This window comes from Puntigrus tetrazona, chromosome 1 (genome assembly GCF_018831695.1).
Source record: "Puntigrus tetrazona isolate hp1 chromosome 1, ASM1883169v1, whole genome shotgun sequence".
Classification (NCBI taxonomy): domain Eukaryota; kingdom Metazoa; phylum Chordata; class Actinopteri; order Cypriniformes; family Cyprinidae; genus Puntigrus; species Puntigrus tetrazona.
Genome location: NC_056699.1, coordinates 18,192,091 through 18,218,521, shown reverse-complemented (window position 1 = coordinate 18,218,521; position 26,431 = coordinate 18,192,091). Strand labels below are relative to the sequence as shown.

General features: G+C 38.3%; 1 protein-coding gene across 1 annotated transcript in view; it reads left to right on the top strand.

Moving 5' to 3' along the window:
- Nucleotides 1-241: 241 nt before the first annotated feature.
- Nucleotides 242-26,431, top strand: part of nr3c2 (nuclear receptor subfamily 3, group C, member 2) — a 64,588-nt gene continuing 38,398 nt past the window's right edge. The window contains exons 1-2 of the mRNA XM_043240927.1: nucleotides 242-727; nucleotides 3,439-5,221. Of these exons, the coding sequence (XP_043096862.1) occupies nucleotides 3,459-5,221 (1,763 nt within the window). The 5' untranslated portion in view covers nucleotides 242-727; nucleotides 3,439-3,458. The remainder of the gene's footprint in view (nucleotides 728-3,438; nucleotides 5,222-26,431) is intronic.

Sequence of the window (26,431 nt, the reverse complement as noted above, 5' to 3'; positions counted from 1 at the left end):
GATGACTCGAAAGCCATCGATTTGCGATTTAACGCACAATCGGTCCAGCTCCGTCTGCGCAAATGAAAACATATACACTTTTTAAATCGTTCTGCAGCACGACGCTTGTCGCGGATTTGCGGTTGAACAGTGCGTGGTTTAATTAAACCGAATAACGGTTAAACGGTGGAGCTTTACGCCCCGCCGAGTAACGTTAAACAAGTAAACTCGCGCACTTGTCCTAGATGCGCAGGTTAGCGCCTGCGTAATCGAACTACCTTGCCCTACTTCTGGATGGAGAGCCGCGTATACCTGAGCGCGCGCCCATCGCCCCCTCCCGCGCGAGCTCTCGTTGCAGTAGGAGGGTCCATGTGCGCGCAGTGACGTCGCTACGCAAGTCTGTCTGAGTCCTCCGCTGTTTGTATTAGTCTTCAGTTGGGCGCCTTCAACAATCTAGCGGCGATGTGCACGTAAACAGAAAACAAACGACGGGACGTGTCGGTGAAGTCGCAGACGACCGCTGTACGCGTAATGCGCTGTCGTTGAGGATCTCGCGTCACGCGCGCGGCGGTGTGCGGTGCGTTCAGCTGTCACAACTGAAACTAGTGCGTGCAAGCGGTCGCAACACTGGGAATACTTCTAAACACAACTTAACGCCGCCGTTTGGTGTCATTCTCTGCGTTTTGTCCGTTGGATTACCAGCGACCAGCAGTAGAGATAACTGTCACAGTTGGATGTCGTAATTACGGTAAGATGTCTTAACGTGGTTATTGTTACCATATCGCCGAAGGACGGGGCAGACCTTTGCGTATGAGGTATCGCAAATACAGAACGTTTAAAACTTGTCTAAAACTTGCACGTTCGCGACAAGCGATGTTTCACTTGACAGGACCCTTGCGTTGTGCACGAAGCGCTTGCACTTTAAAGCGGCGAAAAGAAACAACAGAAAACAACAGCATCAGCAATATAATAATAGTATAACAACGATGCATAACGTAGTAATAGCGCTGTGACGCGTTTGGACGTTTTCTCGCCTAAAACTAACTAAATCCTCGCAGCAGTCAGGATTTATATAAATGAATTTAACGCTGTCGCTGAAGCTTTCCATCAAACGGAGCCCACATCATGTTTGAACGATCTCGTGATAAGTTGTTCGCGGGATGCCAGCTTTATTATTTCGCGTAACGTTAGCATCAGCCCGTCTTATTTACTGTACGCGTTCTGAAAGTCGGTGCATCCATAGCTGAGTGCAGCTGAAGTTTATTCAGCCAGATGGGACTCAGTTATTACCAGTGATGTTCGCAGGCAGCACGGACGCTGGCGAATACGATCAGTTGTATTGAAAACGCACGCAAACCCCCAGCATATTCATGCCGCGTATTTAAGCGACGCTTGATTCGCGTGACGTCACGCGACGAATAAAGTGCATCACGGCGGTATTTAAACGGGAGCTCTTTTGCAGAAGAAACAACTGCGTCACATTCATCATCCCGGAGGTCGCTGTGCAATGCAGCATGAAATACCACGCCAGCCGAACTCAAAGTTGACCAAGTTTTTACAAACCAAGTTCGTCGTTCAGATGTTTTAAAGAATGTCGAAGGAAAAAAAAAATGTGGCTACAAAGCTTATAAATAAAAGACTGACAGGGCGACGGGACCAATCCGCGAGTGGCGTGATAAACTCTTGGCGACAGTGTGTCTGCTTCTGTCCAATGGTTGCACGCTAAAGTACGGTATCGTGGGAAGGAGACGATAGGGAGAGGGGGACAAAAAAACCAAAAACTCAAAACAAAAACAACGAACTACGTCAAACGTTTAAAGCAGCGCTGTCGTCACCACATGACTTTGCTTTTAAAAGTGGATGAACTATACGCTGCTACAGAAGAGCTGCTGGCCTCGGTGTAGTCTGTATGTGCTGGACATGACTGACAGTTTAAACTCACAGCGGTTCTATTGCGTCTTCAGTCCCTCCCCTAATGCTCGTGTGTGTGTGTGTGTGTGTGTGTGTGTGTGTGGTCGGTTTGCTTTCTCCTCTCGGTGCTGTCAACAGTGTGGGAAATGAACTTTTTCAGCCGCAAGCCTTTCAAAAAAAAAAAAAAAGAAAAAAAATCATTACATACGTTAAAATGAACAAATGCACAACGCATTTAATCCTGCATCCTGTTTTCCAAATATAAACCGGTTATTTTTGGCTTTGTGAGTCTCAGTTCACAGTTGTTTAATTTTTAGAAGCCCGTTTAGGCTGATGATACACTTCATTTGGAATTTAAGAAGGTGCACGCATTTGTCATTTTAACACAACTAAACCTAACCCTGCAAAAACAAGTGCTTATTGTATCTTTTGCATGTGAAGGACAAAAGGGATTCGCTTTTGTTAGATAAACGTATGCTCGAAGATAATGCAGATTGATAATTTCATACCCTTCTGCTTTTCTCGACGTAAAATGCTACTGCTAATAATAATAATAATAATCCATAAACAAAGCATTAAAGAACAAAAAAATGACACATACGCTATAATAAATACAAAAGATTATCACCAGTAATGAGACGGCCTGAGAGTACAGCGCCATTAACATTGAACTGTATGTCCGTGAATGTACAGTAGGCTATATGATGGGCCGAGGCACATTTTTATGAACTTGACCTATTACATTCCCTCCTACATTTAGCTTTTTAGCAGGTAAGGGACTTTTTATGGTGCAGACAGATAGCTGCGGTGAAGTAAAGAACAGGGTTTTGCCTGGCAAAAAGTTACCTGCTAGGTCACAATTCATATTCAATGAGAGGGGCGAGTGAATTTCATGAAAACTACCTTGAATGTAGAGCACTGCTCCTGATGTCTGCCGAGGCAGCGTCAGGATCCAGCGCTGACTTTCACAGTTAATTGACTAATTTGCTAATTTATTGTGGATTCGCACATCATGGGTGGTAAAAACATAGTAAACATAGTAAAACGTGGGAAAAATATGATCGGTCATTTACAAATTATCTCTGCAGGAGAAGATAGGGGTCTGACAGAAAGGGGTAGACCCGATATTCTTAAAGAAGAGGGCATTTGCAATACCATTTAATTAACACCACATTTAAATCTGAGGACAGAAATCTGTTATAAAAATTTAATAGAAAAACTGAAAAAGAAAAAATTACCTAAATAATGAATGTATTAAGTGCAAAAAATAAATAATATCAATATGTAAATATATAAATATAAATTGTGGTAAGATGTTTTTAAAGCCCAACAAAACATATAAATAAATGACTTCTTTGTAATAACAAAACTGAAAAGCACTATATCCGTAATGAGGTTTCTAAAAATAGACAAATTAAAACAATAATGAATAATAATTATGTGTGCTCTCTGGTTTGGCAGTCAGAGTAATGCAATTTCTTTGTACTAATCAAAACGTTGCCATTTTGACTATAAAGTCTAAATGTCTCTCATTTATTGGTCCATTAGGTTTATCAAATGATCCAGGTATGGAGACTAAAAGATACCAAAGTTACTGCGAAGGGGCAAATGCAGAAAACAAATGGGCACAGATGCCGAACACCATGGAGTATTGCTGTTCTGCCGAAGAGAATTTGACAAACAGCGACGTGCTCATGGATATTGTTAACTCTCGCAGTGCCCCTAACGTGCCATCTGCCTGCAAGGACAACAACTTTAAAACTACAGAGTCAACAATGCTTAGAGTTAACCAGAATCAACCGTTACCTTTTCCCTCCTTCAACAACTCCTTCCACAACCGCAAGTCGGAAACAGACTCAAAGGAGCTCTCCAAAACAGTTGCTGAGTCCATGGGCTTGTACATGAATGCTGCCAGGGAGTCAGACTTTAGCTTTGCTCAACAAGGTACTGCAGGAGGGCAGGGTAGCCCGGAGAAACTCTATCCTCTTTGTGGGAGGGCAATTGAAGACAGCCAGTCCAAAACGACTGGGAGTCCAAAGATGAAAGCTCCCCCAGCTTCATTCCCACCTGGGGCCCAGCTACCCAATGGTGGCCCTCAGGAGTGCGGGGTGGTCTCTGCCTCAGTGCCCTCTGCACTGGCCACTGCTCTTTCATGCAGCACTGATGGGTCTGGACCCACTTCTAGTCCTACCGGACACAACATGGTGTCGTCCACTACCAGCCCCACCTTCTTTGACTCTGATTGTCCATCGCTGGTTTCTACACGCAAAAACTTGACCCAAGGTCAACACACCAGTCCCAACACCTGTAGCCCTGTAAAGTCCAGCATGGTGGGGTCACCTCCCCTGGCCAGTCCCCTCAGTGTTATGAAGTCTCCGGTTTCCAGTCCTCATAGCATGGGTAGCATAAGCTCACCGCTTTCCTGTAACACCAATATGAGATCATCCGTCTCAAGCCCAACAACAAACGGAGGCAATACCTGTAACATCCGACCATCCATCTCCAGTCCGCCCACCGTTGGCAGCATGACCATGTCCAGTCCGAGGAACTCATCCAGGGGCTTTTCGGTCTCTAGCCCTCCCAGTGGATTGGGCCTAGTTCAAAATGATGTCAACAGCCCTGAGAGCCGAGAGCACGACTTCAAGGGATTCGAGTTCCCGAAGGTAGAAAATGTGGATGGGGAAATATTTAACATCGGCTTGGATGCTATGGGAGTGGCCAAATATATCAAAAACGAACCTGGCACTGATTACAGGAGTATGTGCCTAGGCAGCAGCAAGAGCGCCATGCCACATTCTCCTTTCGTAACTCACATTAAAACAGAGCCGAACAGAGAGGTGACTTGTTCGAACCTCCAGTTTGTGGAGCCGCAGCACTCTCTAGGCTGCTTTCCTTCTACAGAGACCACATACTTGTCTTTGAGGGATAATATTGACGAATATAGTCTTTCTGGGATCTTGGGACCTCCTGTTTCGTCTCTGAATGGCAACTATGAACCTGGTGTGTTTCCTAACAATGGCCTGCCTAAGGGGATTAAACAGGAAACCAATGATGGCAGCTATTACCAAGAGAATAATAATGTGCCCACGTCGGCTATTGTTGGCGTTAATTCAGGTGGACATTCATTTCATTACCAGATCGGAGCGCAAGGAACAATGTCGTTTTCACGCCACAATCTGAGGGACCAGACGAACCCCTTGTTGAATCTAATTTCTCCAGTTACTGGATTAATGGAGACATGGAAAACTCGCCCAGGCCTGTCACAGGGGCCTCTCTCTGCCAGAGGGGATGGCTATCCAGGCTCTGTCTGCCTTACAGAAAACTTGGAAAGGTAAGACACACGCAGGGAGCTGTTATTAATTTGTTGTAGTGTTAATTTATCGATTGATCCTTTCCCAAAAGTGGAAGGAAAAAAAAACGTGAAAAAAAAACACAAGTTACAAACACTTTGGAGACAGTTTGCTAAAATTAGGCTAAATCAGTTGTATTTCTCTGGAAGAGTAAAATTACCTGCTTGTCCTCGAAACTTGCCTCTCCACCCTAATGGGAAGGCTTTTGTGGTGCATTAAATCTACACTTAAAATTGAAGTTGACCAGCATGTGATCTCAGCCCAACACCGCAGGACATGTGCTCTACTAAGCTCCACTATAGGAGGGAAGCAAAGTTTCATTCTTATCAGAACTCTGTCTGGGTCTGTGAACATAAACATAACTTATTGTGTTATTATCAGAAGGCCTTGGACGATCTTGTGCAATGAAATACATCTTGTTATTGAGTCCAGTCATTATGCACCGGCGTCATACATAATTAATGGTAGGTCAAGTACCTTTCTATCTGAAACAATGATAAACAAGCAGTTTTTATGAAAGGCTTTTAAACAAACAATGGGAGAGATCGAAGAAGACAGTAAGTTGCTTAATTAATCATTTGAGAGACGAAGCTGGGTATTTTTAACCTAGTGCTTCAGTGTACAATTAACACGAGGACGCAATTTTTTTTACGACCTTGTCCACTTTAGGCATTGCCATATATCAGCTGCAGCGGGCCTTAGGAAATCCTTGCCAGTCACTGAAGTCATAAATGTTTGCTTACCAGACTTTAAATTATACGGTTGCATAATTTCTTTAACAAGCTTGCAAAGTGCAGGAAGCCCTAAACAGTTCTATAAAGCATATCCCATCTGACAGTCAAAACTTTTATAAGAGTCAGATGTTTGCAGAGTTAACTGAGTGATACATTGAACCCCCTTTTCAGAATGTGTTCATTTGATGCTATTCTGAGACAAGGCAATTACAGCTAGCCGAGCTCTAGCAGTATAGCTAATGATTTTCACCCCATCCCAGATGTCCTCTGAAACAGTCAGCCAAGCACTCATTCAAAATAGTGTAGTCTTTTTTACCACTCTAATGATATCAGGAAATGCGCAACGCTAAGTTGGCTAACACGAGAGCGTAAATATGTCAGTTGTCTCTAGGTTTGTAGCTTTTTCATGTATTTTTTGGCTACAGAGTAATGGCGAGTCTACCTTGTATATGTCATTTAAACAGACCTTTGAAAAAAAAAGTCTGTTTACTTAAGAGTGTGGATTCAAGCTGAGCCCACCACTGTAGCACCATCTATTATGAAGCAGTCCCTTCTGACTGGCTACTAGGCTACAGTGAATTATTTAAGTTTATGATTTACATAGCATACTGCTATTTAATTGTTAATGTATGTGTACAGTTCTTTTTGGATAGGAGGTTACAGTGAATGTGGTCAAGCAGGCGTCCTATTCAAATATTTTTTCCTTAAAATGATTTATTTAAGGCTCACTACAAAAAGAATTTTTCTGTTCATTTAAAAATATACTATTTTACATAAGATATTTTTACGTAGTGTATTTATTACTGTTTTAATTGTCCATAATACAATGATTTAAATGTACTCATAAAAATATAATTCATAAAAATTTAAATACCAATGGTAATATTGATCAAGATTAATACAGCATTTTTTTCTTGCCTTTCAGAAGTTGGAGGATGGTTATAATTTTAAATTGTTGCATTTATTTGATCAAAAATATCTTAAAATACAGTAATGTTGTGGAATATTATTATAATATAATAACTGTTTATATTGCTGGATATTTTAACATTTATGCAAAGTGATGCAAAGCTGAATTTTCAGCATCATTACTCAAGTCTTCAGTGTCACATGATTTTTCAGAAACATTTCGCTATCACAAGGGTTTTTGTAGAAACCGTGATATATCAATAAGTTCAAAAACAACACTTATTTGAAATAGAAATTTTCTGTTTGTAACTTTAGAGTCATCTGTTACTTCTGTTACTTAATTTAATGCGTCCACGCTAAATAAGGTAAAGATAAAAAAAACCTTTTTGATCCCAAACTTTAGCCTATATACACAATCATGTAAAAAAGTTGACAAAGGGGTATCTATGATCAAGAGAAATTCATTTTTATTTTTACCCAGAGTTTTGACACTCGTAATAATTTGCCTTTGGGTACAGCAAAATTCTGATGTTCTCGCTATCTTCTGCTTTCTCTCTCTTTCTCAATGGCTCTATGCTGTCACCGAGTTTAAATCAATAACTAACACACTGAGCAAACCATGACTGAGTGACAGAAGCGGAAGGCGGTGGCAGAGGCGCTGATCTAAAACCTTCTTTTTCCATTTGGAACTGAAAGGTTAATATTCAGGTTCTAGGGGTTGTCAGTCAGGTAAGAGTAAAAAGCACTACAAATATAGATAACAAGCTATGAAAGTTACAATGATACAGCAGTTTACTTTGAAGGCAACCTATATAGTGGGAGTCACATCGCTGCTGACAGGATCAAAGTCACCCTCATCCTAATGAGATCCAGCTTAGCAGAATGTCAGAGTAGATGACAGTCAGAGGTGGGATGGCTCACTGCCACGTCGGCCCCAGCTGGCCCTCAACATCACACATTACGTCTGGTCGGTCAATATCTCTGTATGTTTCCACTCTTTCTTTCTGTTTTACTTTTGTTTTCCCTGCCTTTGTCTAATGTCTCTTTTTTTATGTTGCCTCCTTCATAAGCCATTAGTTTCTTCATAGGAGTCCTTCGGCACACACAGATCTTTGATATCAGCATTAACTATAAGCCATTATTGAATCAATTACATGTTATAACTCAGAAAAAAGTAAGAGAATAGCTAGTGAGAAAATGACAGAGGCAGTAAAGTGGGGGTGGAGAGAGAAAAAAAATGTTTGGTGCCTTCAAGCTGTGCATGGTAGTGTAAGGGAAATCTCTCCTTGCCTTTGTTTTTCTCTTTCATACTCTTGTTGAAACAGTGCTGCCAAAATGGCAATGCCAAATGTACGTTACAACTTTTTGAACCACTCTGAATGTAATTATTAATAAAGAATATAGTTGAAACTGCGATCAAATCGGGTAGAAATGACAGAATCGGTGAAAAACTGTTTTTTACAGTTTATTTATGCCTGGTAACCAGTAGAAAGCATTTTATTAAAATGCTAAATGAAAGAATAAGCCATTTGTTGTTTGAATACAATAAGGAAGATTGACAGTGAGTATTAACCGAGCGGAATGGAAATCCCCTTTAACCAAAATTATGCAATTGAGTGATGCAGCATAGCAAAGGGCAGCAGGTCGCACCACTAGCAATGACATTTTCACTGAATTTCAAACTTCACTTACCCAGAGAGGCAGAAGAGAGTGGAACAGCCATTCACATACAACACTCAAATATAATTCACTCTATTTATTATTTATTACTAGTAAATTACTATTACTCTACAAAACGTGCCCTAGCTTATTAAGGATATGTTTTGCTGATTTATTAGATGTTGAGAGCAGAATTTTTACGAGTGCAGTTTTGCAGATGTGCAGTATTGTTTCCAGCTGCAGGCTAGCTGAAATTAGGCTGAAGCAGAGACTAAGATAACGAATTAATAAATTGATGTCCACTACATTGTCAAGAAATATAGGCTGCTTTAAACCGAAAGAGCTTCATAAAATTGTAAAACCCTATTGCATGTTCAGTCTAATGTCTTGAGAACGTATGTTTTAATAATATATGCAATAAATATACTTTATGCAGCAGAATTCCATATGGCTGGACTGAGTATGCCAGAGGAGGCATTTTAAGGAAGCAGCAGTGCAGGAGGAAGAGAGGTCTCTGCTCTGGAGTTTGGCCAACTCTCAATGTTCCTCCAGCAGATGAAAGGGCATATCCCTGTGAGAGCACTAATGAGCTCTTAATTGTATGTTCTTCTACAAAATTAATGGCCAGCGTAAATTTGATAAATTTGGACGTGGCTGGATACTAATATACCAATTAAATCCCAACCTCACCAAATCTGGCCCTCTGCATGATGGGCTGCAGCCGGGGGTAACACCTCTGTTCCTTTGTGACGGGAAGCAGAAATGGAAAGAGGTGGGAAATGGTAGTGTGAAGTATGGAGAGACTTTCCTCTGGGTTCTTCACCAAGTGCTGGAAACTATTTTATTGCTCATTTGGGAGTAACAAATGTCTGTGGAGATCAATATTGCTTTGCAATTCTGCTTGTCAATTTAATCCCAAACCCTAGGAAATATAATTGTGCAGGAACTCTTTATGTGCTCCTATGACTCCCAGGAAATCACTTCAGCCACCTGTTCACCACTTATTAAAGGCTTTTCTAACTTTTTAAAAGTTATAAAGTAATTTTTTTAAAGAGTTAGTTCACCCCAAAATGAAAATTCTATGATCATTTATTACTCTCATGTCATTGCAAACCTGTATGACTGCATGATTTTTCTCTTGAAGAACTCGAGAGACGTTATTTTGAGAAATTTGTATACAATGGAATTCAGTGGTAACATTGTGTGTAACATTCTTCAAAAAAACCCAAAAAACAAAACTTGTTTTCCACAGAAGAAATAAATTCATGTAGGTTTGGATTGATATGAATAAATATTAAAAATGTTTTTCTTTGGCGAGCTATCTCTGTAAACATGCTACATTATAGGGTTAACCTAGCATGCTAAGTAGCCTAATCTCCTAAATATGGGAGAATAAAACATAATTAATCCAGTGGTACCAAAAAATGCAGTCCACAGATGCTTTAATATGAAGCAGAAAATAGTAAGATTTATGATACACATCAACTATATTTCAAATGAAATATTAATCACAATGTCTGATGTACTTTAAAATATTTAATACAAACAGATTGTAAATATTGAATGCTTTTGGCTTGTTTTTTCTGTTTTTCTAAATAATGATAGTGTATCATAAAGTGTGATGACATGTAGAAAATTATGAGTTTGTTGCCTGATTACTTCGATTGATTGCCAATAGAAAGCTAATAGTTGGACTGTTGCGAAGGGTGTTAAATTCTCTTGAACCCAACACACACACACACACACACACAAGTATGCTTTGCGCCCTATTAAAAGTGCAGCTACTGTATGGGATTCTGAGTTTGTAATGGCTGTCCTCATTTGAACTTCTTCCTCAAACAGCATTTGTTGACGATGGGCCAGATTCTTTCAAGGTAGTCCTGGCATATCTACCCACATTGCACCAATACCAATCCTTCATACTGATTAAGATCTCTATTATTTACTAGCATGTGGCCAAGCCACACAATAAATAATAAACCATGACAGTACAGTGTAAATCTTCAGTATCTATCACCCTGAATAAGAAGTGGCTATATATAAGTGACTATAATTTATTGTGGAAACACTTTATACGGACATCTAGGCAGATGGACCATTGTATTAAAAATGACAATTTTCAACCAAATTTAAGTTGTGCAATGTTTGTGTTCCAAAAATGTAAGATACGAATTCATAAGCGTGATTGTTCCTCATAAGGATTCAGTAGAGAATACAAACAAATTCTTTCAAGCAGTGAGTTGCAAGCAGACTGAGACTTCACAAACAATCCAGAGTGTTATTTGAATGCATTCTTTGATTCATTTGAATCAATAGCGCTGCATAGGCAGGTCATGTGACCTCTGATACTTCTCACGGAGAGTCACAGCGCTGCTGTTTTCTGCTGTTAGCTGTGCATGACTGCACAAACAAAAGAGTAACTTGATCATTCATGTTAAATTGTAGGTTGCTTAAGTTGTGGAAAATAAGCTTAAGCACGGTCAAAAGCCGCTTAAGTTTGTGGATGAAACCAGGTGAATAAGGCATGTGCTTTGGATTGCTAGACAAATTTCGGAAGCCGTTAATCAAACAGCGCTTTGACTTTGAATGGCAATTTTTCAGCTCGAGCTCTTGACAAAATAGTTCCAGCTCAATTAAAAGGCGGAAGCAAGGAGCAAGAATACTTTGCAAGTGCAGTTTTCTATGCTACACTCGCACAGATTGACCCTACCTTTAGTATGCTTCAGAAATCTTTCAAAATGGTCAACACTGTGGCATCAGACGTGACCTAGAAAGCAAACTTAGACACCCCCCCACCACCACCACCTCCCTCTGAACTCATTTGTGGGAAACAAACACAAGCTCGGATGGGCTTTGTTGGGTCTTGAGTTGCGCCCATAAAAATGAAAAGCCTTTTTGACGTGACTGAGCTATAAGTCACTGGGTTCATAAATAAACATTGCATGCCCTGGAGACAGCCAGTGAGACACAGAACCAGCAGGTAAAAAGACACGGGAAGGTGTCGGATAGCACTTTATAGAAAAGACTCAATATCAAGTGTACACATCGGCGGTGCAGCCTCAAATACAAGAGTAAACCTCAGCAGGAAGTTCAGTGGTTTCTATTACAGGAAAGAAAAATGGTGTGTGGGGTTAAACAGCAACATGTGAATCTATACAGGTATTAAGAACAGCTGACAGTTTCTTCAGAGTAAAAACAGAATAGATACTGGATCTTTATATCGCAATCAGTCGCAATTTTATTTCTGCCAGTTGTGACTTTACCTCACAAAGTGACTTGATGTCTCACTCTTGCAACTTTATTTCACAGTTAATTTCTTGTAATGTAAATATATCTTGCAATTGCAAAATAGCTTCTCACGATTCTCACTTTATATCACACATCGCAGCTCGTTGCAAAGTGACTTTATTTCTTACTTACAACTTTATTTGTCATAATGTAACCATACCCTACAGTTGCAAATGTATTTCTCACGTTAACAAGTTTATTGTTATATAAATGCAAAATTTGATTTGACAATACAAAATATGAACTAAATCTGAAACAATTGCTTTGTTATTTCTCGAAGCTAAATCTCACAAATTACATTTATTTCTCATGTTTACGACTTTGTATTTTATTTTAAACAACTGTGACTTCATTTCTCGTAATGCATTATAATTATCACCGTACACCTACTATTACAGCTTTATACTTCTCAGCGAGACTTATCCCTTATTTTAAACTATTTCCTTTTTGAACTCCGAGGCAGAAACTGGCCTCCATGAAATTTGGAATATCACATTTCAATTAATCGCATGGTAATTAAAACATCAATTTGGAGAATGAATGAAAACGAATCTAGTTATGATCGTACATGGTATAAAGTATGTCCCAACATCTCAATAGGGATTTCTGTCTATGGCAATTGTTTTGAACACTCCCACCTGTGTTTTGAACCTCGTACTCATGAGTGTATTCGGAGCCTGTGGCTATGTTGTGTTGTTTCTGCACACCTGATACACAGCTTTGAGGCTGCCCGGGGCTGACTATGCCAAACCCCCACATTTTACCACACTGTACTCAGCCAAGTTCACATTGTGTTTACTGCCTTGCCTTTGTTTCTGCTGTCATCAGTAATTTAGGGACAGGCACTCTGTCTTTTATGTGAGATTTGTATTTGCCTAATCAGAGAGAGAGAGAGACGTGTGGCGGTTTGTTTTGTCTTAAGGAAATTAAGCAGCCAGTCTCTTGTGCCATTGCCGACTGGAATGTTCTAGATATAAAACCCTTGTTTGAATAAAGAAAAGTAGGAGCAGGACAAGACGAGACCATGGTGTGTGATTTAAAAAAAAAAAATAAATAAAAAATGCACGCCATTACACAGCAGTTCAAAACTCCTGACCTGTAAGCGAGGGAAAGTCTTTGCTGGCAGTACCTTTGCTTACGGGTACATCCTCAAAATAAAGATACGTTGTCGTTGTTTTAAAGCAAAGTAATATTTAGGACCATTCTGCTTTTGCATGGATTGCAAATTTTGTGTTTACTTAGCATACATATCGTACACATACAAATAAGCTTTTGAAAGGATATTTCAGGTGACACTTTAGTGTAGAGACCGGTTCTCACTATTAACTAGTTGATTATTAGCACATCTTTTATTAACATATTGGCTGTTATATTCTTGTAATATTCTTTATGAACATATTCTACATTACTAAACCTACTCAATACCTAACTGCCGTGCAGTTTTAGCATGTGTGACTTTCTTCTGCAGAACAAAAAATAAGAGATTTGAATGTTTTTATTCATACAGTGAAAGTCAGGGGAGTTCAAAACGATGCTCCTCGTTGACTTTTATTGTATTCACTTATATTGCAGAATGTCTTTGTATTTATACACAAAGAAATTCATAATGGTTTGGACAGCAGAGTCAGTGCTGACGGAATATTCATTTCTGGGCAAACTATAATTTTAATACATACTTGATATGTCAAAGAAGCATATATCAGATATTATACTCTGATACCAGATGTTTTAATCTATCATGGAGATTTTTTGGTCATTAAAAAAATTGCCTACAAGGACAGAATATTCCACACCTTAATATTTGATATTTCAAAACACTTCTTGTGTTTGTAATACATTGTAATCATTTTTTTATTTCATGATGTATTCATAACGTTTTAGGATGATATGTTGTATGCACATGGAACATACTATTGCCGCTTTTCCACTACACAGTACGGTTCAGTATTCCTCTAGGTACAGTATCTGGAACCTGCCACTTTTTTTACCTTGGCTGAGGCTCCCAGCATACCGTACAGATACCAAAACATGACGTGTGAACTCTGCTGGTCAGTTTTTTTTTTCTTTTACATTGAAACAACCTAACAAATGTACAAACAAAACAGACCTTAACAAACAAAACTAACCACTTGCAGTTCTCACAAGTCAAACATAGTTTCAAATAACATTATACGAAAACATTTTAAATCAAACATTAAGTAGTGAGAAAAAAAACATAATAAAAAAGACAATAAATGTAAAACAAAGTATATATATATTTGAGAATAGCCTTTTGCAAAGGGGTATCAAAGAGCTATGGAGCGATTAATTCATCGAACAAAATTGGCGACTTTAATAACCTTTCATTTGAAGGAGTAGCAAGAGAAGTGGCAAATGCTTATGTTCATCAATAAAATAAGGAAGGTAAGTATTTAGCAAAATGGTTGTTGATTAAATGAACAAATGTTGTGAACAATCTTTCGTAAAGACATCAAATTTAATTTGCTTTAACAACATTCTTAGCGGTTTCAATATGAGTTTCACAAAAAAGACTGGAGAAAATGGTAACTGTTGTGTCATTGAACTTGCGACACAACAGAGAACAGACCTGCTAGATTTAAATAAGCACAGTGAGCGATGGATCGACCTCAACTTCGGTTTAGATCCTTACCCTTGCTCAATGTCGGGCAAACTGAGCGTTGTCGTCATCTGCATGTTGTTCCCGAACATTCTCGTATTTTTTTGCTTTGTTTTGATTGGCTGCCATCAGCCTCTTCAGAAACAAACTCCTTCGTCTTTCAGTGAAAAACATCCACATGCCGAGAATGAAGAACACCTTTATGCTCCATTGTTGTGTTTGTTTTTTGTTCACATTACTATATATGTTGCATATGGAAATGTAATATATGTACATATATGGTTATGGACAGAACTATAAATGTCTTTGTCATACAATTACAACTGGTTATAAATAGGAACATTTTTGCCGCCTAGGCTGCGGTAATGACCTAGATTTCCTCGTTTGTTCTGTAAAGCAATAGCAAGGCCAATGGGGTAATTGTTGGGTCAAATCCCCACCAATGTTCATCAGCCTACTTTAAACGATTGGGTGGTTAGGGACAAAAAGTGCTGCTTTTACAGCAATTCGCGTTGTCCGGCCTCCCCATTAACCCACTTTATTGATGTCACAAGTCATCTGAATAATGCTTTTTGTATTCCCACAGCCAGCATGTTCTGCTCGCCTGCACTTTGTTACAAAGCTGTGTTTGGCAAAGCTAAAGTCTTTGAGAAGTAGAAGGAACTCTGTCCAAGTTGTTATTGACATGTTTAACATGCCTCAAGTGCTTCCTCCATTCCGATATTTAAAAAGCATGCGCCAGGTTTTAAGAATGTGTGTCAGGGAGGTTTATGAGCGCTAAAAACACTTTTCATGTCCGTTTGTCCGTACAAATGGAGGAACGGTTGGCTTGGGTCCATCATTAATGTACAGTAGAAATAAAAGAAGTCTAACGAATCCATCTGTCATTTAGACGAGTATATGATTTACTCATTTATCATCATGTTGTTTCAAACATATATTACCTAACTTTTTTACTAACAGTTTTTACAAGAATATCCATGCAGGTGAATTAATGATGAAAATCACAAAAACAGCATGAAGGTATTGTAAAAGTAGGCCATATGAATCATGCACTATATTTCAAAATTCTAAAGTTATATAATAGCTTTCAGTTGTTATTCACTGCCAATCTTCCACTCCAGTGGACTGTTAACTACTGCAGCTGAATCACTGTGTCAGTGAATTGAAGAATCAGATCGGTTTGATTCATGAGCGACTCATTTAGTCTTGTTTTGATTCATTGAGAAGACTTGTTAATCCTGTTAATTAACCAGACATCGCTACTTCTCCTATTAACTTTTATTAACATACCAAGAAGAAGAGCTGGATAGAGGGCAAATGTTAAGATTTATAGTAAATAGCAATATAAATGTTGGTCTGTTTGTAATGAAAAGCTATTATAGAGTTTCAAAATTTTATTGCAGTTGATGAGTCAAATGGAGGGAGTCATACGAGTCATAAAGAGTGGCCTGGATATTCTTCAACAATTCAGCTTCGGTTTTACACAAAATAAAGTCAGTCATATGGGGAACATGAGTAAATAATATCAGTTTTAGTTTAGATTTTTGATTTAGACTATAAAAACAAAACAAAACTTGTGGACCTTTCCTAGAAAACTTCCAGCAGTCAGCAAAAATGAACTTGCTACCAGCGCATCGCAGCTCTCTCATAAACTACATTTCATAATGACAAAACGTAGCTATTGAAGTAGAATGATACTGCATCTCATTCAGTTTTTTTGGCACATTACAGTACTTCAAAACCACAGGGATTCACAGTTGCAGGTTATTTCTCAAACAGACTCTCAGCTGTGCACTATGTCATGTTAGAGGTTCAGATAATATCACATTTGTCTCACAAACCCCTGATAGACAAACACAACCACGACCGGTATCTTCTTGTTTTCTCTGCAGTGCTGTAATGTATATTAGATTTCTCTTTGTGTTCGTATCAGACATGCACCAATCCAATTGGTGCATCCTCAGTGGGACACAAAACTGTATCTCATTTTTAGGCTGGGCAAAGCGTGTGAATGACACTTTGAGCTGAAGCTGCCAAGGCCACAGGATCTAGGACCCTGTGTGTTACTAAAAATCTTCCTCGAGTACGGCATCATAAAATGTGTTGCAGTATTAAGACTAAAGGTAAAAAAGAAAATGAAAGTCACCTTACTAGCATGGGAGCTAAGAGTAGACACGCTGAGTCTAATCAAGTGCCTCTTTTTTGCACCTGAGGCTGTTTTTAATGACTTTAACTAACTTCCTTTGTAATGAGCCAGGAAAACACAGACCATCGGCAAAGACATGCAGGCCCGAGAAGGGGCTTCGTAGATAATCAGGCTTACTCCACCTGCTATTAGTGGTTGTAGTGACAGGATGCCACAAAAAAAAAGTCCTGGAATTTGCTATCCCCTGCCTGAATGCTGACTCACTAGATATCAGGGAGTCAGATTTCGCCCAAGGGTTGTAGCACGCTGAAGAGTCTCGATCCCCCCTGAGAATCATCTGCACTGGAAATGAGGGCATGTTGGAATCACGTGGGAGGGTCTGAAGTCCCTCGGGAGCCCTTAAAAATTCTCCTTAGCACTTAACGCCGCACTTGAGACATAATAGCTGCTGCAGTTGGTGTGCTGTTTAGGCATGATCTCTCCTCTCACGATGTTAACTCTTTGAGCGCAGTTGTGGTCAAAGCCATGGATGTCACAACTTTTTAGTCGAGCCAAAAACCTTGGTAAGCTTTATTTCATATTTCAGCACAGAAAGGGTTTTTAAAGCACACTAGAACTCAAGGTCACGCCTTGTTAGCAATGCAGGCATTTATGCATTTTAACTCTTTATCACTGTTATAAAAAAATCATAATTAGGTGCATAACTACTGTAGACTTACATCTAAAAATAAGTCCATTGTCCATTGTTCATATTACAGAAAATTATTTTAATAATAATAATAATAATTTGTACAAACAATACTTTAATTCATTACTTAATAATAAAAAAATATATACATTTCATTATGCCATTTTTAAGCATAAACTTTACAAAATTTTGTTAGATTCACGCTACACAAAAGGAAAATGTAATCAAAATGACACAAACTAATTTTATAAAATGAATGATTTATCTTGTTTTAAGAACGACATATTTTTACTGACATACTAGATACTCTAATTACATGATTAAGTAAATAGCATCCAGATAACATGATATGTATGACTTCTTTTGTTTGCATTGCTGTGAATAGCAAGTCGTAATAAGACCTCGGTAATAGGCTCCAGATTTTGGAATATGGCTACATTTAATTGTCTCCTCACTAGGGTGGTTGCAGCATGTTGCTGGTGAAGTGATATTATGGTAGCCCATTAAGGTAATTGGCCTGTACTTGAGAAAAGAGGAAACACATTTATTAGAAGTTTGACTCTGCAATCATTTCATTACTGCTAGTGTCCTGCAGGGCGTCTTGCACTGGTCGACCATGTAAGTATGGGAACAGAGACGATGTATAACAGAGATGGAACATACGCATAAGCCTTACAGTGTGTTTTTATGTGCTGTGTATGACAGTGATTGTTATATGACATTGTGTGTTATCCTTTTTTTATTAGGATGGCAATATAAATGCGCTGATCTGATTTACACAGCAGACTGATCATCGATAGCCGGAGGGAAATTTCTTTATTGCTCCAAAGAGATGAATAACACCCGTGAAACCTTAAAAATTAAACTCATACCACTGAAAGACTGTTGATTTATAATGCTCTGTGAAAGTAACCGCTCGCAACTGAGAGTAGAAAGAAGAAACAAAGAGCTGAGGGAGCACTTTAGTTTAGCCTCAGTCAATGGTGAAGTAAGATTTATGGTAGCTCTTTGGGACCAACAAATTCAGCATAATCTGTTTTCAATCATGCTACGTAATTCCATTACATTTTGCAGCATAAATAGCTATTTAATATATGCTTTGGGTTGACTAGGGCTGTCAATGCCAGTTAAAATACATGAAAATCATATACATGATACATAAAATACATATCAGTAACAATTTTTATACCACAGCAAAAACTAATATTTAGCACTGACTTGGTCAGTAATATGCTTTAATGTTTTCCAATGTCTCTTCTGCTCAGCAAGGATGGATTTATTTGATCATAAATACAGTACAAATTCAGAAATATTATTTCACATTCAATTAAAATTATTAATTTTAAGTGCAGCTGTTCCGTGTAGATTTTTTATTTTAGTTAGAGAAAATGTAAAAGTCGAAGTCAACTTGATGCCCTCAGATTTTTAAGTTCGCCAAACTACTGCTTTAATAACTGTAGTAAATATAGGTTATATAACTACTGCAATAATTTGTTTTTCTGCAGTACATACTGAGTTCTGAAAAAAAAAATGCTGGAATTTTCACCAGATGACTTAAACAGCTACATTTGAATTTTGGAAGAAAAACATTTTTTTTGAAGAGAGCATCTGCATAAACAAGGGTCACAATTTACATTTATTCATAGGCGACCAGTACTGACACAGATTAAGTCATCTCTAACTAACTTGTGTGGTACAGACTTTATGTCTATTTATAGAGTCAACAAGACATTAAGCCAGAAATGAAGAGTATGGCCAGCTATCCTTGCCTTATGTGAGCAAATCAGACCATTCGCATTTCTCTTTAGCAACCATCTGGGCATTTCAGTTCATTAAATCTGCACTAACAAGATTAGATCTAGTGCAAATGCTCAACAGACGGAACGCTAGAGATGAAATGTGCCTATACTACTGCTGTTCACCCATAGATTATGTCTATGGCATTTTTTGTAGTGGAAGGAATGCATTACACAATTACAACAACAGTTTTACAACATTATACAATGTCATGCATAGATAAAGGTCAAAGACAGTAGATAATCCACTTTGACCAGTATTTTTTAACAGATGTTACACTACATCCTTAAACTCACAATCATACAGTTTTACTTTGTTCACGGTCAGTAACAAACAAACATGAACTGACTACCCTTTCCATAAAAATATAAATCACTCACAAAGGAATTCTGTCATGATTTACACACCTTCGTGTCATTCCTAAACCTGTTTTTGGAACAAAATAAGTTTTCAAATGTATTATAAAAAAGAATGCACTTTAAACACAAGAATGAATGAACAAATGAATGAATGAATGAATGAATCAGTAATAATGCGGTATAATTGTTTTGTTTTTTTCCTTTTGCAAGTAATCGCTATGAAATGGCAGGCAACACACCAAATTAAATGTGAAAAAATTCTCCAATAATCTTTACTTTCCAACTTTGAAAAACAGACTTCTGCAGTGATCCGTTATGGTCATATCCCTTCAGTTCATGATAGAAAACGTACATGGTCTGATTTCTTTGGTCCACTTGCAGTCACTTACATGCCTTGACAGAAATGCACCGTGCACAACATTCTCAATAAAAAGGCTACCAGGCTCCAGATGTGCCAAACCCACACAAATAGCTGCGCAAATCTCTAGTGGGACCAATTGTTATTTAATGTATGAAAATACAAATCTCAAATATCTTGAGACTCCATTCATTGCACTTAATTGGATTGAATGAGGCCCACTCGTTGGCCTACATACGTATTGTATTGTGCTTAGGACGCTTAATGCGAATGACACTGATCTGTTGATTGACATTTAAGCTCTCAAATCCATTGGGCCGTTGTGAAGGGCTTCGGGAAAACATGGGGGGTGGGCTGTGTAACCACAGAAAGATGCTGCAGCACTTTGTCAGAGTGCTTGTTGATGTGTCAATTGTGTTGTTTTTTTTTATCTCCATCTGTTAAGCGCCTCGACTTACTCCTTCTTCCTCGTCTGCGCTGAGATCACTTTTTTGAAACCGGTTCCTCAACAACTTTTGGAAGGAAACTTTCTCGAGCCTCACGCTTTTTTTCCTCAGAAGGTATGCTAGGCAGAGGCAATATTTATTCACTTGACCTAAAAAGAAATCCACCTCACCGGAGTTTTGAAAGAAGCTGCACTCGGCCTTCAATAAGTCATATTTAATTTCTTTTGACTCTAAGCACGAATCACAGTAAAATGGGCCATATAAAGACTGGCTTCTGAGGATACCTATCACATGAAAGGGCTTGCCGTGTTTGTCTAGATTACCGTGTTTGAGGAGATTAGGAATAGATTAGGTGCAGCACTGAAATGACTATGAAATGAGATTATAATCTGTTATCAAGGGTATGAGCAAACTAATTAGCCAGCAAGGAGGAACGCAACAGAGTGGAATTAATCCTACAGCCTGGAAGCCTTTTACACACACACTTTTTTTCTTAACAAGGTGCTGGCATTATAACCCACTACTAACATTCTCTTTGCCATGTTTGGTCTGATTAAAAATCATTGTAAGATGTGTGCTGTTGTTGAATGTCACAAAAATAACGTTTGTAAAATATTTATATAGAAGACTAACATGCAAGTGACAAGAATAAGCAATGTGTTAACTACATACCATGAGGTTAAAAGCGTGGTTATGAGAGTCATATTGATTTTATAAAACAGTTCCATAAATGGTTTCCAGTTAAATGGTTTTTGGGGATTGTAAAAAGTGACAGCACACATTTTCTTTTTATTTTTGCATAATAGGTGCCTTTTAATATGTAGGAACTTTTCAATTAAGACATCATATTTTGGAACATAATATTTTCAGAACAGTGTATTGTGTTTAGTTGCTGGGTGATTCAGTGCTTTTGAACAAACTGGTTTAGTGAATAATTCAATGACCCAGTTTGGCCACCCTGAATGAATCAGCATGTTTGAATGAATCTGTTGACTGAATGGTTCAGTGACAAAAACTTCTACTTTTACTTTTTACCACCTGCTGGTACATGCAGATAAAATTACAGAAAATTAATTTTAAGTTCGTGGTAAAATATTTACCATAACATGCTATGAGTGTTATAATAATTCAACTAAATTGTATTATTTCTGCATTGCTAATGTTACTAAACGTAAAACTGTAAAACTAATGAATAGTTGCAAATGGGTTCTCAAACACTGTTGTTGGACAAACAGAAAAAGCTCATAGCATTGGTTGAGCTTTGTGCCAGAAACGGTCCGTAGCATTTGTAATTTGAGGTTACACGGGTTAAATACACAAGCATTCTACACTGATCTCATGTCTTCCATCTTACTCAGTTTGTTTGCAGATTACCATGTAAACCAATCACAGAGTTGATACCTTCTTTAATCGGCTCTTTTGTGCTGTGCGGTACTTTAGCATGCAAAGAGAAAGTAGATGGAAGGGAAGGGCAGAGAAGGAGAGTGGGAGAGAGAGAAAAACTAAAACATGGAACCAGAGTTTGTTTAATCAGTTTCTCCAGTTTGGCCTTCTTCAGATTTTCGCCATCATGAAGTCAAATTATGTTGATGGTGAGCAGTTTGCATTGCTAAATAAATAATGAATGTATTCAGAGCACTTCAAGTCGAAAGCAGAATTGAAAACCGGTCTGATCACGCAACTTTAAGAAGACTTGTTTACTAGCTGTACTTTATCCAAAGGCCTGGGGGTTAAAAGGTATGCCAGAGGTCAAATCAGATGCAACATGCACAAAGCAGTGAAACTGCAGAGGGCATAAAGTAGAGCGAATAAGTAGAACACGTTTGGAAGAAGCGCTGCAGTTGCCCAACAAAAAGTTTATTGGCACTTTAATGGAAATGGAAAAAATCAATACAATGCAGGTTTTAAATAGTCCAACCACAGATACAGATTTAGAATTTGGATTCAGCAGACCCCCATTTAGATAAAATTAGATGAGATGAAAAAATACTATTCTTAACATAGAAAAAGCTTCTTAATGTGAATGCCGCTTTTTAATGATGCAATTCAATTAGTAGCTCCGATTTTACATCATTCTGACTAAAATTAGAAAGATGCCGTTTCTATACAGAAGTCAAGGCTAGATTTTTCTCTCCTTTTCTTAGTCTGTCTAGCCAGTTGGTTATTTATTTACGACAATAGGTACTGCAGTGGATCCTGCAGGCTGGCTTTAAGGCTCCCAGTGCACAGTCTAGTTTTAGAGAGTAGCCACAGATCCAATACCAGGTCTGCTCTCTTTGAATGACTGTCACATATGCTACTGACATATCCCAGGAGACTCCCGTAGTGAGCCAAAAAAATTAGATTAAGATCTTGCGACCATTTCCGTAAGCACGAGACAGACTTGGGTTTTAACACAAAAGCATGTCTGGAGGTGCTAAATGAAAAGTATTCCCATCGGATCCCTGGAGACTGGCAACGGGAGATGTGCTCCAAGGGGCAGCCTCACCTCCTTGGGGCTGGTCATTACCAATGTGTGCTTTGGCAGGGAAGCTCAGAGAGAAATTGGCAGTTTTTCCTCAAGAAATATGTTATGATAGGTTTTCCTATGAAAGTCTGTGGGCGAGGGCATCTCCCATGAGGCTAAATACACCAAAGATGAGTCAACAGACTGATGCAGTCACATGAAAAATGAATGAAATCTACAGTAGAAAGTACCACTTGGATAAAGATGAAGAAAGATAAGTGTCTCATGTTCCCATTTCTTAGTCTTTACAGCATTGTTATAACAGTGGTTCTTCACACCTCGTTGTTCAACTACTAATTAAACAGGGGATTTCACAGTATACAAGAAGCAACATGCAAGGAGATAACAAGAAAAAGTGTGGTGTTTTTGTTTTCAAACCTCATTTAGCGTTGGGAATTTTCACTCAAGGGAAAATCTATAGAACAGTTGGATAAAGAAAGCCTTTATTGTTGTTGACGTTAGCGCTTTGACTAGCTCCAAACCCTCAAAGAGTAATTACAAAGGCAATGAAAGAAACGTAAGCCGCTATACCACAAGATTGAATCGTTTTTAGGGGAGCTTCCGATCAGGACTCGGTAAACTGTCCGTTTTATGTCTTTCTTCCTTCTATTTTCTGTCTTCCTTTTCCACAAGGTTGGAATTTAAAAGCCTGGTGCCGAGTGTCCACAGCAAAGCCTGTGCAGGCTTTATTTTGCTCCACTCTGTTAAAACAAAGCGAGACGTACCAAAAGCATGTCCCTGTGCCTAAATATTTATGAGAGGAGCGAATGATGCTGTGTATTTACCTTCATTGGCAGTCTTGCTTGAGGATACCTCAAACAAGGAGGCACAGTGTTAGCGCAGGACAGTAAAACTGGGTTGGAGTTCATCCCGCACTCCTCCAGGATGGAAAATGTGGGGAAATATTTCAAAGCCTGGAGCGTATTTGGTTGGGCTCTGCTTTGTTTGAGCTGCGTGCTCTCATGTTAGGATTCATTAAAAGTGCAGCGTGATTCAGAATGAATATGTGGCGGTGGAATCATCCTTGAAGACGGAGGGGTAGAGAGGCAATCTGCAGCTATCCCATCTCTCCATTCTCTGTTATGTAACCGGCCCTCCTGTGGTCTCTCTGACTCAGTCTATTTGTGGTGTCTAGAGTCAGATAAGAGTGCTATTGCAACCAGAGCTTCTCCACCTATCTATCCTTCCCTTTTCTATCATGTTGACATACGGCACCTGTGAGTTTTGCTCGACGTTATTAGGTACAGGTGCTGAGAGACTATTAGCCTGTTTCAAAATGATAGAGCCTTGTAAACCAACCCATCTGAGTATATTTAGCTTATCATTTACCTGTCCTATCTGATGTAGAGCAAAGGACAGTAAGATTATGTAACGCTGCATTAACTTATCGCAGTCCACAATATATATGAGCTAACTGCCTCGCTTTAGTATGAACACGGGCTTCATTTTAGACCACATGAAGAGTGCATCGCCATTTAACCTGAGCCATTACATAGTTCTTTCTGAGAGTCCTGTGTGCTGAAATATTATCAGGGCTATCTGTGTTAAATATATATATATATATATATTCTGTCATGTTTCTGTGTGGTAACTCAGAAGTAGTTAATATTAGAAGTAGTTATAATTTATTATATATAATTATTTTCAGGAATGGATGGAGTTTAACACTCTCTTCATCAAATGTTTTGATGAGACATGTTGTATGTAGTAGCCAGTCAGTAATGGTGGCTGTAGACTCATGGGGCAAATGATTTTCAATTTATGACATAGATAACCGTTCATTTTAGATAACTAGCATATGCTGATGTCTGTAATAAGCTCTTAAATTTGCAACCTCTTATTACAGTCCACATTTACTGCTGTCTGTATTGGTGCATGTACAGTATATACTGCATGATTTATGGAACTGCACAGGAAAGTTTTTTAGACTAACCGTAAACCCACAGCAAAATTAATATGAACATGTCCATGTAGGTTTTGTTGCAGTCTGACCTACAGAGGCATTATATGGAGTGTGGCTCAGTGACCATGCTCAGATTTAGAGTGGCGCTCTGGTGCTGACATCACCTAGAAATTGCTTATCCAAGGTGACATGTCTACCCAGGAAAGGGCAGATAGTGCATCGCCGCAAATATTTCACCTTATTAAATATACATCGATAGGCTCGGGTTTTTAAGGTGGTTCACCTGAGTCAAGGTTACGCCGGCAGATTTTTATTTCTAACATTTCTAGAAGGAATGAGAGTTGTGATGCTTCTAAAACAGAGAGCAAAAACGGATAGAGACTGAGAGGGAAAAGATACACAGAAAAAGAAAACAAATACATAAATCACAGTGGAATGAGAGCGAGAACAGCAAATATGTTCCTAGAAAGCACCCCGAATCTGTCTTAGGCACATGGCTTACACATGCGTCCCAGTGTGTGACGCAGAGTGTGACACGTCAGGTGGAGTCGGCTTGCTGTGGGCATCGGATGCGGCATTGACCCTAGTGCCTGTCAGACTGGGCGGCGCTGCTGCAAGACCACGGATCTCCTGCTGTGATAGCGTTCTTTTCTGTGACATTTTTAACAATACAAATATGTTTTTGTCACCATGTTGTGCTAACAATTATCTTGCCACAATAATGTCCGAAAATGAACCTTAAGAATATGCTTCATGTGGTGATATCTAAACCTGGGTCTCGTTAAAAAAATTCAAAGAGTTTTATATAAATTTTAACAGGGGCTTCAGCGTTCAATAATGATTAAACTTATATTAAGTTAGTCATTTAAAATGTCTTTAAAAAGTGTGAATTCCTTTAAAACTTTTGACCCTGCTGAAAGTCATGGTGTAATTCACATACTGCTTAAAATATTTCAAATCAAATTGGTTAAAACGTGTAATGAACTCACCACAGTCGATGATGGAACCACTTTTATTTAAATTAAAAATTGAATGCAGCAAGTAGACTTACGCTTTTTAAGTTAATGCACTTTAGTTAATGTTTCCAGTATAGTTAAAAAAAAACACACACACATACACACACACGTATGTATGTAAGTATAATATAAAGTAATATAAATTATATACATATAATGTAAATGGACCTATACCTAAAATACAAAGGCAGCTTCTGTAAATTTTCAAACATAAAACTACTTTGTGTAAAATACTTACTGGTGTGTTTATGATGTCACTCTACTAAAATACATTTTTAAAACATGGAAATTATGTAACATTTATTAAGCTGCCCAAATAACAATTTTGTTTACTAGTTATTTTGTTAAAAAAAAAAAAACCCTGTGGCTTAAAGAATAAAATTATCAAAATAATAATTTGTAGAAAACATGGTTAAATAAAATTATTATTCCGTCTGGAAGAGAAAGTCATTATGTTAAACATTTCATTTAGATTTTTAATGCAAACTTTAACTATGGCCACCCTAAAAATCTGTTGATTGTTTCATTGTTTCATAAAAGTCTTTTGAATCCAATAATGGTTGATGACTTTTGAATGATGTTACCCTCACAATAATGATTAGGTGATAAACAGTAAATAATGATTCATTAAATCTAGAAGGGTTTATTGTTGTAAGTAAGCAACGAGTGCTATTTTGAGCTTTTCTGGTGATCTGTACATGCTCCGTGAGACATCTTGGACAGGTGTAGCATTGTTCTTTAAACTGCCATATGGTGCAGTAA